This window comes from Kluyveromyces marxianus, chromosome 5 (genome assembly GCF_001417885.1).
Source record: "Kluyveromyces marxianus DMKU3-1042 DNA, complete genome, chromosome 5".
Lineage (NCBI taxonomy): Eukaryota > Fungi > Ascomycota > Saccharomycetes > Saccharomycetales > Saccharomycetaceae > Kluyveromyces > Kluyveromyces marxianus.
In genome coordinates this window covers 360,300-374,638 of record NC_036029.1, presented here as the reverse complement: position 1 = coordinate 374,638, position 14,339 = coordinate 360,300, and the positions used below count along the sequence as shown (strand labels likewise).

Sequence of the window (14,339 nt, the reverse complement as noted above, 5' to 3'; positions counted from 1 at the left end):
ATGAAAATGTAAGTGTGAATGGAAGTGAAAGTGAAAGTGAAATTGAAAGTGGGAAATATCAAAGTTGAAAAAGGGTCAGGGACTAGCACTTACCCTTTTAGAACTCCAGATCGTCGAAAGATCTCTTTGATGCACCTGACAAGAAGTCGTTAGCACCTAGTTTGTTTCTCATAATATCATCATCTATGCTCGATAGTCTTTGGTCCAAGTTTTGTTCCCACTGTTCCAAGTTGGAGTTCATAGATACGGTTCTTTGATTTACCAACATTGGGGCTTGTTTTGTAAGTGCCACTCTCTTATATTCTGGAATGGTGAACCTTGTGTTATCCTGGACACAAATGTTAGAGAACCCAGAACCGTTGTTGTCTGCTGCCATAGCGTTGCCTGTGCTGCTAGCAGCACCTGAAACACCATTACTACCTACGGTAACACCTTTGTATCCGTTATCGACGGCTTGTCTGATTCTCATCCCAATGGTAGATAGCTTATCCTGGTATTCATATTGAATTTGGGTTGGCTGTATAGCGTTGTGTAGTTGTTTCTTAGTTGGGGATTGGTTGGACATTGCTGTATGTGGCTTGTTTTAATTCTTAATTCTTAATCTTAATGCTAGAGATCTTGCTTCTATGCTTATTTTATCTCAATTTTTTTTTTATTATATCTCGAACGCTTGATCGAAAGGGGGTCTCCTTTTGGGCTTTAAAAAAGGTTTATAACTCAAGATAAGACTTGTCCAGATTTTGGATTGGTATTGATTTTTATTTCAATGATGGGATCGGCTTTGCAGGCGCTGTGCCTCTCACTATTGCCAAGGGCTAACACTTTGTCATTTATATACCGGAAGAACTTTTTGACATACGACGGAACCATCAGGAGCCACGAGGGACCGGGTAACGACAACAATGAATTGTATGTAAGGTATGGGTGTGAGGGGCTTTCCAACATGTTTACACTACAACTGCAGCTGTTTATACCGCCATGAAGTTGTAGTGCGGTGCATGGGTGCACATCTAACGATTGTTTACATAACCCAGACACCACACGGAATTGATGAAAATGTAAACAAAACAAAACAAAAAAATACAGAAGAGTGGGACATTTGGGACATGGCTAGTTGAATGCTGTTTTTTTTTGTAACTTCTAAACTTTTTGTTTGTTTCATCTCGAGGGTTACCCGGGGAAAACTGGTTACCCGGATAACATGTCATTTCCTTTCCTTTCCTTCCGTGTCTTACTTACCTATTTACTTACCCCACGTCATTTTAACAGGTTTTTTCCTACTCTCGCTGTTTGATGCGTTTAACGGAAACAGATTGGCAGAAGAACATATCAGAGAAATGGTGATCTGCCGGGTAACGCCAACCGAGTCATCCGGGTTTAAAAAAATTGCCCAAAATTGCCCAATATTGTCAAGAGTTGCTCTGAAACTGTTTCCAGTATTGCGTAGCAGCCCATCATTGCACATGACTGGAAAGGTTGAAAAAAAAAAAACCTGATGTATTATGAAATGCTGGAAACCCTTTTTGTAGTAGCGCAGATGAAATTATCCTCTATGTGATAATAATAACGAGCTACAGTAGAAAAATTTGGAGAATTGCGTGAGATTTGTGCCACGACCTGGGAGACTGGACGAGTAGGACGAGGCATTGGTGTAGTGTATATATAGAGAGGGAAGATCAACGAAAAGAACAGAGAAGAGTCGATTCGTTTTGAGTAGATTTTAGAAGTAGAGCAAATACTTGTAGTATAGTATAGCAATAGTGATCAAACATCAATCAAACAATAGTGTAAAAAATAGCAAATATGGTTGTTACTGCTGAATTTAACTTATCGTCTGCCAAGACCATTGAATACGAACAAAAGTACTCCGCTCACAACTACCATCCTTTGCCAGTTGTGTTCAGCAAGGCTAGCGGCGCTCATGTGTGGGACCCAGAAGGAAATGAATACTTGGATTTCCTATCTGCATACTCTGCGGTGAACCAAGGTCACTGCCACCCACATATCATTTCTGCATTAGTTGACCAGGCTTCTAAGCTTACACTTTCCTCCAGAGCCTTTTCGAACGACTGTTTTGCAGCTTTTGCTAAATATGTCACCGAATTCTTCGACTACGAGGCCGTCTTGCCTATGAATACCGGTGCTGAAGCCGTCGAGAGTGCATTGAAATTGGCCAGAAGATGGGGTTACATGGTGAAGAAAATCCAACCTGACGAAGCAATCATTTTGGGTGCTCAGGGCAACTTCCATGGTCGTACCTTTGGTGCTATTTCCTTGTCTACCGACGAAGAGGACTCCAGATTGAACTTCGGTCCCTTCTTAGACAATGTCACGGCAAAGATCCCAGGCGGCGCTAAGGGCGAATTCATCAGATACGGCGAGATCGAGGATTACAAGCGTGCATTTGAATCCCATGGGGACAAGATTTGCGCTGTCATCGTGGAGCCTATCCAAGGTGAGGCTGGTATTGTCGTTCCAAAGCCAGAGTTTTTGACTAATTTGCAACAACTTTGTAAGCAACACAACGTCTTGTTGATCTGTGACGAAATCCAAACCGGTATCGCCAGAACCGGTAAGCTACTATGCTACGAACACTCTCCAAACTGTAAACCAGACATCGTCTTGCTAGGTAAGGCCATCTCCGGCGGTGTGCTACCTGTCTCCTGCGTCCTTTCTTCAAGAGAAATCATGGCATGCTTCACCCCAGGCTCCCACGGTTCCACATACGGTGGTAACCCATTGGCCTCTAGAGTTGCCATTGCTGCCCTAGAAGTCGTCCAAAACGAAAACTTGGTCGAAAGATCCGCAAGATTAGGTGAATTCCTACAAAACGGCTTACGTGAACTACAAAAGGAGTCAAACGGTATCATCAAGGAAGTCAGAGGCAAAGGTTTGCTCACTGCAATCGTCATCGATCACGACAAGGCTAACGGTAGAACCGCTTGGGACTTGTGTCTATTGATGAAGGAACAAGGTGTTCTAGCAAAGCCTACCCACGAAAACATCATCAGACTAGCACCACCTTTGGTCATCTCAGAAGAAGATCTTCTAAAGGGTATTGACTCTATCAGACAATCCCTATCCAAGTTGCCAACCGTGCCAAAGTCCAATCATTAATCAGCAAAGAAAAAAACAGAAACCTGTGTATAAAATTCCTATCCAATTTATAATCTAATCCAAACCTTGTAACTATCATCTCACCGCACTAACGGTTTATGCGTATACACATACATACATACACCTTAGCTTTGAAAACGAAAAAGTGTCGCTGTCACATAGTCAGTGCCACGTGACTGATCTAGAATATTCAACCCTTTTTTTTCTTCCCATTATATTTTTTTTTAAAAAAAAAACCTGAGAGAGATTTAGAGCTCTTCTCTCCTAACATAGGTTGAAATATCAATTCTTAAAAAAAAATATACCGCCTAAAGGATAATAGCGTAGAATTGCAAGCAAGTGCATTCTGAAGAGTGTTCCTACGTTCTGGTAAACAACGTTTTCTATTAAGTGATTTTGTAAGCTACTGGGGTATATTGGTTAAGATACGACAATGTGGTTCTTTTCCTATTTCCTTCCAAAAGTGAAGAGCATTTTGCTCTTGCAATTCCATATAACACTTCCCTTAAACTATTTGGTGATTCTTCTGATCGGTACAGTAGTATTTACGTATTTGGGGCTTCGAAGTAGGATACTCTCGAACTATTCGAATCTGAAGAACGACGTTTCCGATGAGAATAACATTAATCGAACGGAGTATATTGATGCGTCTTCTGCGCCATTCCTTTTGAATCACGAGAAGCATAAGGGGTTCACATCTTATTTAGACGAGTTTTTATCAGCCATTAAGATCTTTGGTTACTTGGAAAAGCCTGTGTTTCACGAATTGACCAAGTCCATGAAGACCGAGAAGCTACAAGAGGGGGAGATTATCTTGTTGGATGATTCAATTGGGTTCACAATAGTTGTAGAAGGAACATTACAGATTTTGCATAAAGTAGAAAATCGCCGGATGGGCGCATTTTCATCATCACAGGACTTTGATTCGCCGTTTGTCTCACCAATGGATGATGATGGGTATCTCATCAATGGGGAAAGGTTCCAACTATTGAACATTGTGAAGTCTGGGAACCCTTTATCCTCTTTGGTCAGTATTTTGAAACTATTTTCCAATAGTCCAGTGCAACCACCATCATCAATGCAAGATGAGGAACGTGCACAGCGGCTCTCGACATCTGGTGACTCCTCAGATGCCCAATCTCCTCGCATTAATATTACAGGACACATTAATAGCTTCTTGGATTCAACTGTGCATCATAGATTCAATACCACCGATGGTAGCTGCAATACTATCAATACTAACAACAGCAATAATAGTAACAGTACCAATAACATTAACAACAGTAATACGAGCAGCAATGATAACCGTGCTAGTACCCCCATATCTCCAATAGAATTTGATTCAAATTTCGATAATATGTCCGAATCTTCTTCTAACACAACATCTCCAAAATTACCTGAACTTATTGCACGTGCATCAAGCGATTGCACAATAGCTATTATCCCATCTTCATCTTTTCAGCGCTTGTTGGCAAAATATCCACGCTCCGCATCGCATATCATTCAAATGATATTAACAAAATTATACAGAGTTACTTTTCAAACAGCTCATACGTACTTGGGTCTCACCAATGAAATCATATTCACGGAATTCCAATCAATGAATAAAGACTCTGTGAAGCTACCAGAAGTTTTCCGTAGATCAATTATCGGCTATTTCACTGACCAACAAGATAATTCTGCAAGTACCGCCAAATCTAAAAAACAAAAACGGCCACAGATGCATCGTCTAGATTCCAACAGCTCAGTAAGTTATGGTTCAAGACATGTGGTATTGAATTCAAGGGACCAGTATAATCCGGGTGATCTTCTTTCTAATGTCCCTTTACCAAGATTGAGCACCCCTCAAAGAAATAATTTATCTGCCTCTACCTCTTCCTCAACCTTGAGCACCGGAGACAATAAACCCAAATTATTGAACAACTTCTCTACATCCCATTTTGAGGAAACAGAGACTTCTTCCTGGAGGTTAGCATTGATTGATATAATCTTTCAACAATTAGACATTACTAAGGATACGATCCAACGTCCGGTTTCTGATAATATTTCACTCTCAGAACAATTTCCTGATGATCAGTCTCTGAGAAGAAGATCTTCATATTCTTCTTTTGCTTCATTGTCATCGTCGGTGGCTACGCAATCGAGTAATCGTTTGGTGACATTCTTACCAAAAGAAGCACATCAATTCTCGAGATTGGAAAAGAAGGGCAACAAACTTCCCAAACTAAGGAAAAATTTACAAGAGCCTAATGTATCGAGATCCAGAGAAGAAAAAACACATCCATTGGATGAACATCGTAATGAAAAAAATAACAATGATGGCCAGTTCTCCGATTTTGAAACTGTTAAAGAAGACTTTTCTAAATGTATTAAGATTTTGAGATTTGAAGGCAATGAAACAATCCTTTATCAGAACTCTAATCCTCAGGGTATATTCTACGTTGTCAGTGGTGAGGTTGATGTTATTTCTGAGACTACTAATCCTGATACGAATGAAAGCCATGAAAGAATCTTGTATACTGTTTCGGAAGGGTTTGTACTGGGCTGCTTATCTTCAATTCTTGGTTGCAAATCGCTCGTATCTCTTAAAGTTAGTAAAGGTCCTGCTTACCTTGCATTAATTCCTTATGATGATCTTGAAAGGTTGTGTGATAAATACTTTATGATTTATCTAAGGCTATCTGAGATGTTAACGAATTCTTTGAGTCCAAATTTGTTAAGATTAGATTACTTCTTAGAATGGATTCACTTAGACTCTTCAGAGACATTGTTCAATCAGGGTGACCCTGCAAATGGTGTGTACTTAGTCTTAAATGGTAGACTAAGACAATTGTTTTATGAGGATGAAGAATCAGATGTGGTAACGCAAATGGCAGAACTATCTAAGGGTGAAAGTTTCGGAGAAGTAGAGGTACTAACTGCTATCAATAGACTGAACACAGTCGTTGCCATAAGAGAAAGTGAACTAGCCAGAATTCCAAGAACTCTCTTTGAGTTTTTAGCTATCGAACATCCTTCAATTATGATTCATGTTAGCAGAATGGTTGCCAAGAAGGCCATGTTAATGAATTTCAAATCAGGAATAGGATTTACAGGGACCGAAAAGAAATCAAAAGCAGTGAAGAGAAACACAGATGACCAAAAAAGGTTTGATTTTAACCTAAATATTAAATCAAATCAATCATCAAAGAAAAATAACTCTTGGAGCAACACCGTAAATTATAAGACCATCACCATTCTTCCAATAACTGAGGGGTTGCCAGTGGAAGAATTTGCTTACAAGTTAATTAATGCATTAAGAAGTTGCGGGAAGTCAACAATTGGATTGAACCAACGCACAACTCTATCACACCTTGGCCGTCATGCATTTGATAAACTCTCTACTTTGAAGCAAAGTGGATACTTTTCTGAACTTGAAGAACTTTACGAAATAGTTGTCTACATCGCCGACACACCTGTGAGCTCTTCATGGACCCAAACATGCATATCGCAAGGTGACTGTATCTTACTCTTAGCAGATGCCATGCGCGAACCAAAAGTTGGTGAATTTGAACGTTTGTTATTAAAAAGTAAAACAACTGCCAGAACCGATTTGGTTTTGATTTATCCTGAACGATTCGTAGTTCCTGGCTCTACCTCAAAATGGTTAAAAAATAGAATATGGATTCAATCGCACCACCATGTTCAATTCACACCAAGTGATAAGATTCACGAACCTGAGCCTATCTTAAACAATAAACCGCTTTCACAATTAGTGGAGAAGTTTAAGGAAAATACGAAAAGAACACAGGAAAGTTTTGTAAAATATTTGCCTGACTCGATTAAGACTACTGTTGAAACACTATCAGGTAAATACATTAATCCAAAAGCTAATTCCAAGTTTTATACATCTGTTAACCCTGTGAAAAATGACTTTTTACGACTAGCTAGAATCTTATCTGGCCAAGCGGTTGGTCTTGTATTAGGCGGAGGTGGTGCTCGTGGGTTAAGCCATTTAGGGATCATAAAGGCTTTGGAAGAGAGAGGTATTCCGGTTGACATTATTGGAGGAACTTCTATAGGATCTTTTGTTGGCGGATTGTACGCGATGGATTATGATCTAGTCCCTATGTATGGCCGAGTGAAAAAGTTTGCTGGCCGAGTGGGATCTGTTTGGAGAACCCTAACTGACTTAACTTGGCCAGTTACATCGTACACAACAGGTCATGAGTTCAATCGTGGTATATGGAAAACATTTAGAGATTACAGAATCGAAGATTTCTGGTTGCCTTATTACTGCAATTCCACGAATATCACAGAATCTGTCCAAGAGATTCATACGTCAGGTGTTGCTTGGCGTTATATTAGGGCATCCATGTCCCTTGCCGGTCTGTTGCCACCTATTGTAGACAATGGAAATATGTTACTCGACGGAGGTTATGTTGATAATTTGCCAGTCACTGAGATGAAACAAAGGGGGTGCAGAATTATATTCGCAGTTGATGTAGGGTCTGTTGACGACAGAACACCTGTATCATACGGTGATTCTTTGAATGGTTTTTGGATTATCCTAAACAGATGGAATCCATTCTCAAAGCATCCGAACATTCCCAATATGGCAGAAATTCAAATGAGATTAGGGTATGTCGCCTCAGTCAATGCCTTGGAAAGGGCTAAAAATACTCCTGGAGTAGTATATATGAGACCTCCAATTGAGAATTACGCAACTTTAGATTTCGGAAAGTTTGAAGAGATCTACCAAGTTGGTGTTGCTTACGGACATGACTTTTTACAACACCTCCAGGACACCAATCAATTGCCGCAAATTGCAGGAACAACTGGTCTTGTCCTATCAGATAAACAAAATATGTTACAAAGACGTAACAGTATATGAGTACCCTCATTCAAGACGGACTTGAATATTAGTACCCCGAGTTAATACTAATATTGGTACTTATACTAATATAATAATTTTTTTTTTTTTTGATTCACTATGATTCTATACATATTTACTAGGAAAAAAGAGAATAATATACTTATACAAACGTAAAAAATGCATTAATTATAATAGACTTCGTAGCTGTTGCTTCTTTTCATATCATACTAGACATTCACTCGTCTTCCGGAGTCGTTACAAGTGTCACCAAGCCACCTCTTACAAATATCATCTCTGCAAACTTCTCTGTGCTCTTCAGTTCCCCATCTTCTAATTCATAGATAGTCTCTTTAGCATCTGAAAGCACAATATTGCAATGCGAATCAAAAGCCTGCAATGTACCCACAAGTTCACGGGCGTCACGTAATTTTACGTAGACTCTACCGTCTAGATTCAATTTCAACAAATCCAGTGGTGTATCAGACATATCTTCTTCTTTTCTATTTATTATTCTTATTCTTCTTGACTCAATAAAAAAAAGGCACTCAATAGCAACAAGTTTTCCTGCCTCAAATTTAGTTGTTCAATGAGCTTGACACACCAGAAAACTACCCTTAAAAGCCCATCCAGAAACCCTTTTATTCCCTCTACATTTGTCCTCATACCTCTGCAATGAAGGTTTATTAACATTTTTCAATTCCTGGTTACTGGAACCGGGCAAAAACAATGGAAAAACGAATAGAACGTAACCTACAAGTCACATGACTTACACGTGATATCCGGGCAACCTTCTTTCTCACTCTCCATTGAACATTAGTTAGAAAAATTTTCTATCTGTAAGCTTAGAAGCTATAGGTGTTGAACGGCATTGGACGTTGAAAATTGGGTAATATCGACCGATCAGAGGGGTATCAAGCACTGATAGTGCCAATAATAGTAGTGGATAGTAGGAAAACACGATGTTTGCCGCAAAGAGAGGGTTCCATAGCACAGTTAACGCTGCTGCAAGAACGAGATTTACGAAACCAAAGCCCAAACCTCCAAAGAGAGAAAACGTTAGACCACCTACCCAGAAAACACACCATGACGCAGATTTGAAAGTGACAGCTCCAATTCCTCCAGCTGCTGCGAATTTGAAGTGCCCAGATGACCATCCATTATGGCAATTTTTCTCCGACAAGAAGTTTTTAAGAACACCAGATGAGTTGGACACACTATCTAGATCATGGAGTATTCCAGAGTTGAGAAGAAAATCTTTCAACGATCTACACTCTCTATGGTATGCATGTTTGAAGGAACAGAACATTTTGATGCGTGAGATTCACTTGGTGAGATTTCAGTTCGATGGACAGACCGAGGGTTACGATGAACTAAACGAGAAGATCAGAACCACTATGTGGAGGATAAGACACGTTCTCAGTGAAAGAGACTGGGCATTTAGGAATGCCTCCAAGGAGTTTGAAAGCGAAAAGGAAGCTTTCGTTCAGAAGTTTGAGAAGGAGTTCTTGGAAGCTCCAGCCAATGAAGACGAAGAAGCATTTGAATCGTTGCAACGTTTCCAACTTGCCGTATATGGTATATCTGAATACATTGATGAAAACAAGGTGGATAGAACATTCGTCGATGGGCTAAAGGCCATTGCTACGTTGAAACTAAAGAAATTCTCCCCAAGAAACGAGGAGATAAAACTATTCCTCGAAGAGTCCAACAACGAAATAGTAGATGCGGGCGAATCTTTCCTCTTGTACACGTCTGATAATACATTAGAAGGTGTGCTAGAGGCATGCAAAGCGGTTAGAGAATTGAGAGAAAGTGGATCTTCTGTTTCCAGATACGATGAGATCGAAACTGTCGCAGAGTACGTGAACAAGTTGGCACAAGCTCAGTTAGCTAAGGCTGCTGAAGCTGAAGTAAAACTACAGGAAGAAGATGCCAAGACTAACGCTAACGTACTATGAAAAGAAATAACGAAACATAATTTCAAAAGTAGGTGATGTAAAAAGCAAATGAAAGACAAACGCATTTACCCATAGCTCGTTGAGCGTCCATTATTACCTTTCCAAATATACCTGTACATATTTAAACATTCAAATAGATAGAATATCTAATTCTAATTCTGTGATGACAAGCCTCGTAAATTAACGCGCTTTCAAACAAGTCTCTTTCTTATTCTCTTTCAATACACTTTCTTGGCACGTTTAACTGCTTTTCTTAAAGGGCGACCTGTAACACTATACTCTTCTATAGAGACTTCTTCTTCTTCAACTTTTACTGAGACAATATCCATCTTTTCACCAATTTTGTTAATTTCTTCGTACTCATCTATTTTTCTTTTCTGTACAATTTTGTCGTTACTATTGGCACCAACAGTTTTACCAATTTCTTGTGAGAAAAGAATACACTGAGCCCATCCTGCATATTGGCCCCATAGCTCCTGGAATCTTTTTCGGTATACATCGAGTTTATAATTCACTTTTTTACGAGTTATTGGGAAGTTCTTATATTTGGCTTGTAGTTTTTCGATCTCTTTTGAGGTACTATTAAACTTGTAATCTCTTTCCGCAATTCGTGCAATATGAACGTCCACAGGAACAACTTCATCAAAACCTAGTCCTCCCATAAGAAGCACACAATCAGCAACTTTTGGACCTACTCCCGGATACATCATTAGCTTCTCCTTTGCATCTTCGTAACTCATCTTACCTTTGGTTCGCCAACTTAGCATGTACTCCGAATCAGTCATGCCATCTTTCTCCATTGACATTAATTGTGCAGTTCCCATTATATACTTTGCTCTGTACCCAAATCCAAGGTCTCTCAATTCATCCTCAGTTGCCTTAGATACCAGTTGATCAGAGCTAGGGAACGAGTATTGCTTCACGCCTTCAAACTCTCCAACTTCATCTCCGTATTGAGTAGCTAAAGAATGACACATTTTGGTGATTCTCGATATATTATTATTACTTGAGCAGATAAAAGAGCACAAAGTTTCCCAAGGGTCCTGTTTCAGTACTCTCACTCCCCTGTGCTGTTTATACTTGAACCTTTCCGGATCAACCTCTATCCAGTCTCTCATTAGGTTGTCCAAAGACAGATCAAGCCTAAAGTAATCTCTAAAAAATGTCTCCAGTTTTGGCAGATTTTGCTTATTATAACAATCGTACTCAACACAATCATCTTCTGTTTGATTTAAGAACACTAGCTCATGTGTGTCGCCTATTTTAACTGTCGAATAAAACAACTCTGTGTTCTCTTTATTAACCCATCTAAAGGATTGTCCACAATGAAGAGAGTTTCTCAATATAAGCTCCCCCGCTTGGAACAATATTTTGCCCGTCATTATTTCTGAGAGATCAAATCCAGATCAGTTTTTACTGTGACCACCAACAATGCTCATCTATCCTCAAAACGCGTGAAACACTGAACCTCATCTCATCTCACTTTTTTTTTCAGCTTGTCGCGTTTTAAGCGTTTAATAAAAAGTCAACATATCAAAATGAGAAAGTCTATTTGAAGCTAAACAAGAACCTGTTTGAACGAGTACACTACATGACGGACAAACAAAGTCGTAAGCGTTAATTACAATATTTTCTAGGATATCACAGGAATTGTGGGATATCGTTAGAGGGGTATATAAGGATTTCGAATATAAAGATTGAATGAATCCTTTATCAGTGACCCTGATTTCTTCTATTTTATATTAATTATAGTTCATTGAAGACCATTTGCGATACTTAAGAAGCCATTAAAATAACGGTTCTCTGCTTTTGGACTTCCAGAGATTAGTGGTGTGTTTAAATGTGGAGGAACCACCAAAGACTAGTTTCAAATTATAGGTTTTTTGGCAGTTTCTTGGGGCCCCGTCGTACACCATTTCTATCCTCGTTCCATACCGTAGGTTATCAACAAAACTTACTATCAAGTTACGCACCAAAACACAATCCAGAGAGGAAAAGCATGCAAAATAAACCAATACCAGAGGATCTTATAGAGATCATTGATGATTCTTTGGAAGAAATTGGGAATCCCAGTTATGACGCCTGGGATACGAGTGGTGATGATGACATTTTGATGCATGTTGCTGACCTTGAGAAACTCAACCCTAGGTTTTCCATTCAGCAAGACAACTGGAAAAAACAACATCAACACCCCAATCTACCCGCCATGGAATTTGCCAAGAAACCTTTGAAAGAGGAAAAGAACTTAAATAGCAACAACGAATCTGATAGAAAACTAACAGCTAAGGTACCTAAACTAGAAAGACTAGACACTATAGATGATTTAGCTGAACATGAAAATAAGCTGAAGACCGAACAGAAGCATGAAAATATTACATACCAGGATAAAGAACGGTCTCGTCCTTCTGATGATCACCCAAAGCTACAACTTTCTCACAATCGCCAGATAACGTTCTTAACTCAACAAATGTCAATGAACGAATATACATCAAACGATTCAAGAGAATCGAGTGTAACTCCTGATTCTGGGAGGAAGAGAGTTCGCGCTATTACATTATCTGAAGAACAGGAACATGTCATTGAGCTTGCTAGACGAAAAATGAACATATTCTACACTGGTAGTGCTGGTACTGGTAAATCTGTGTTATTGAAGGAGCTAATCAAAACGTTGAAAAGTATGTACGGAAATACAGGTGCAGTAGCTGTTACTGCTTCAACAGGGCTTGCCGCATGTAATATCGGAGGTATTACCTTGCACTCATTCGCAGGCATTGGACTTGGAATAGGTGATGAAGCAATGCTACTAAAGAAAGTCAGACGATCTGCAAAACACAGAGAACGTTGGAAATCTATCAAAGCCTTAGTTATTGATGAGATATCAATGATCGATGGAAATCTTCTCGATAAACTAGACGGTATTGCCAAAACAATCAGAAGATCTAAAAAGCCTTTTGGTGGTATTCAAATAATCTTATGTGGTGACTTTTTCCAATTACCACCCGTCACTAAATCTAACCAACAACTTAAATTTGCATTTCAATCGTATGCCTGGAGAACAGCTATCGATGCAACTATCATTCTTCGTAAAGTTTTCAGACAACAAGGTGATCACCGATTCATCGAAATGTTGAACGAAATGAGAACCGGTGTTATTTCTAATCAGACATTAGAGGAGTTCAGACAATTATCAAGACCCTTGCCAAATGATGATATTGTGCCAGCTGAATTATTCAGTACAAGATCGGAAGTGGATGGCGCTAATTATTCAAGATTAAGAACCCTTCCTGGGGAGACCATGACATACGACGCTTCAGATGGCGGTGTTCTTGAAAATGAGGACTTAAGAAAGAAATTACTAGAGAATTTCCTTGCACCAAAGAAGCTAGAGCTTAAGATTGGGGCCCAAGTGATGAATATTAAAAATATCGATGCGACACTTGTAAACGGGAGTTTAGGGAAAGTTTTAGCATTCTTAGACTCCGATACCTTTGCCTTCTTAAAGGGTCCATTCAAATCTAACAAAATACTGAGTGATGAGGATGTAGATCAACTGAGTGAAAATCCTCAACTAGAGGATTATTGGAGTGAAGAAGAGGATACCACTGCCAAACAGTCAAAGCAAAGAAAAAAGGAAGTCGAACTCGAAAAATCTTTTATGCAACAGCAAAAAGAACGGATTCAAATTGAGTCTCCTCTAAGTGACACAGTTTTTGACTTCTTCATGACGGACAGTAGCAACCTAAGTGAAAGGCTAAAAAAGAATGTTGAACGAAAAAAGCAAATTGTACGAAATCTTCATAAAAGCGCCAGAGGCGCCAAGTTGCCATTGGTTCAATTCTTTACACCTTCTGGTGACGCCAGAGTTGTTCTTATCAGACCTGAAACCTGGGCAATGGAGGATGAAAAAGACGTTCCTTTAGTCTCTAGAACACAGCTGCCATTAATTTTAGCCTGGTCACTTTCAATTCATAAATCACAAGGTCAAACCCTTTCTAAAGTAAAAGTGGATTTAAAAAGGGTATTTGAAAAAGGCCAAGCGTACGTTGCACTTTCGAGAGCGGTCTCAAGAAGTGGGTTACAGGTTTTGAATTTTGACCGGACTAAAGTCAAAGCCCATGATGTTGTCGTTGAATTCTATCAAAGTCTTTCCAGTGCTAGTTCTGTGATGAAAGAACTGAACGAAAAGAAAGTTCTTTGCGAAAAGGACACGAATGACACAAAAGCTCCGTCGAAAACAAATCAAACAGAGCCTCGTCCTCAAAAGAGGAATTTGGAAACAATGCTAATGAATAGAATGACGAAAATCAAAAGAAAGAAATCGGATGAAATACCAGGTAAAACGATAGTCGATCTGGCATATGAAAGTGTCAGCGAGAACCGTTTATCACAAGAGAATTAATTAATATTTT

The 14,339-nt window shown here is 39.3% G+C and overlaps 7 protein-coding genes across 7 annotated transcripts; 4 read left to right on the top strand and 3 right to left on the bottom strand.

Moving 5' to 3' along the window:
• Window positions 1–97: 97 nt before the first annotated feature.
• DIF1 (Dif1p) lies at window positions 98–565 on the bottom strand (the record flags this gene model as incomplete). Its single annotated transcript, XM_022820157.1, has 1 exon — window positions 98–565. One exon carries the CDS (start codon window positions 563–565, stop codon window positions 98–100), a length of 468 nt encoding a protein of 155 aa, XP_022676648.1.
• A 1,238-nt stretch (window positions 566–1,803) lies between these two features.
• On the top strand, window positions 1,804–3,117 carry CAR2 (ornithine-oxo-acid transaminase; the record flags this gene model as incomplete). Its single annotated transcript, XM_022820156.1, has 1 exon — window positions 1,804–3,117. One exon carries the CDS (start codon window positions 1,804–1,806, stop codon window positions 3,115–3,117), a length of 1,314 nt encoding a protein of 437 aa, XP_022676647.1.
• A 433-nt stretch (window positions 3,118–3,550) lies between these two features.
• On the top strand, window positions 3,551–7,990 carry NTE1 (lysophospholipase; the record flags this gene model as incomplete). The annotated part of the gene is made up of 1 exon (XM_022820155.1): window positions 3,551–7,990. The coding sequence occupies one exon, from the start codon at window positions 3,551–3,553 to the stop codon at window positions 7,988–7,990; it is 4,440 nt and encodes a 1,479-aa protein (XP_022676646.1).
• Window positions 7,991–8,207: 217 nt separating this feature from the next.
• Window positions 8,208–8,459, bottom strand: LSM3 (U4/U6-U5 snRNP complex subunit LSM3; the record flags this gene model as incomplete). Its single annotated transcript, XM_022820154.1, has 1 exon — window positions 8,208–8,459. The coding sequence occupies one exon, from the start codon at window positions 8,457–8,459 to the stop codon at window positions 8,208–8,210; it is 252 nt and encodes an 83-aa protein (XP_022676645.1).
• A 472-nt stretch (window positions 8,460–8,931) lies between these two features.
• MRPL4 (mitochondrial 54S ribosomal protein uL29m) lies at window positions 8,932–9,930 on the top strand (the record flags this gene model as incomplete). The annotated part of the gene is made up of 1 exon (XM_022820153.1): window positions 8,932–9,930. The coding sequence occupies one exon, from the start codon at window positions 8,932–8,934 to the stop codon at window positions 9,928–9,930; it is 999 nt and encodes a 332-aa protein (XP_022676644.1).
• A 218-nt stretch (window positions 9,931–10,148) lies between these two features.
• On the bottom strand, window positions 10,149–11,312 carry OGG1 (8-oxoguanine glycosylase OGG1; the record flags this gene model as incomplete). The annotated part of the gene is made up of 1 exon (XM_022820151.1): window positions 10,149–11,312. One exon carries the CDS (start codon window positions 11,310–11,312, stop codon window positions 10,149–10,151), a length of 1,164 nt encoding a protein of 387 aa, XP_022676643.1.
• Window positions 11,313–11,770: 458 nt separating this feature from the next.
• PIF1 (DNA helicase PIF1) lies at window positions 11,771–14,329 on the top strand (the record flags this gene model as incomplete). Its single annotated transcript, XM_022820150.1, has 1 exon — window positions 11,771–14,329. One exon carries the CDS (start codon window positions 11,771–11,773, stop codon window positions 14,327–14,329), a length of 2,559 nt encoding a protein of 852 aa, XP_022676642.1.
• Between the last annotated feature and the right edge of the window lie 10 nt (window positions 14,330–14,339).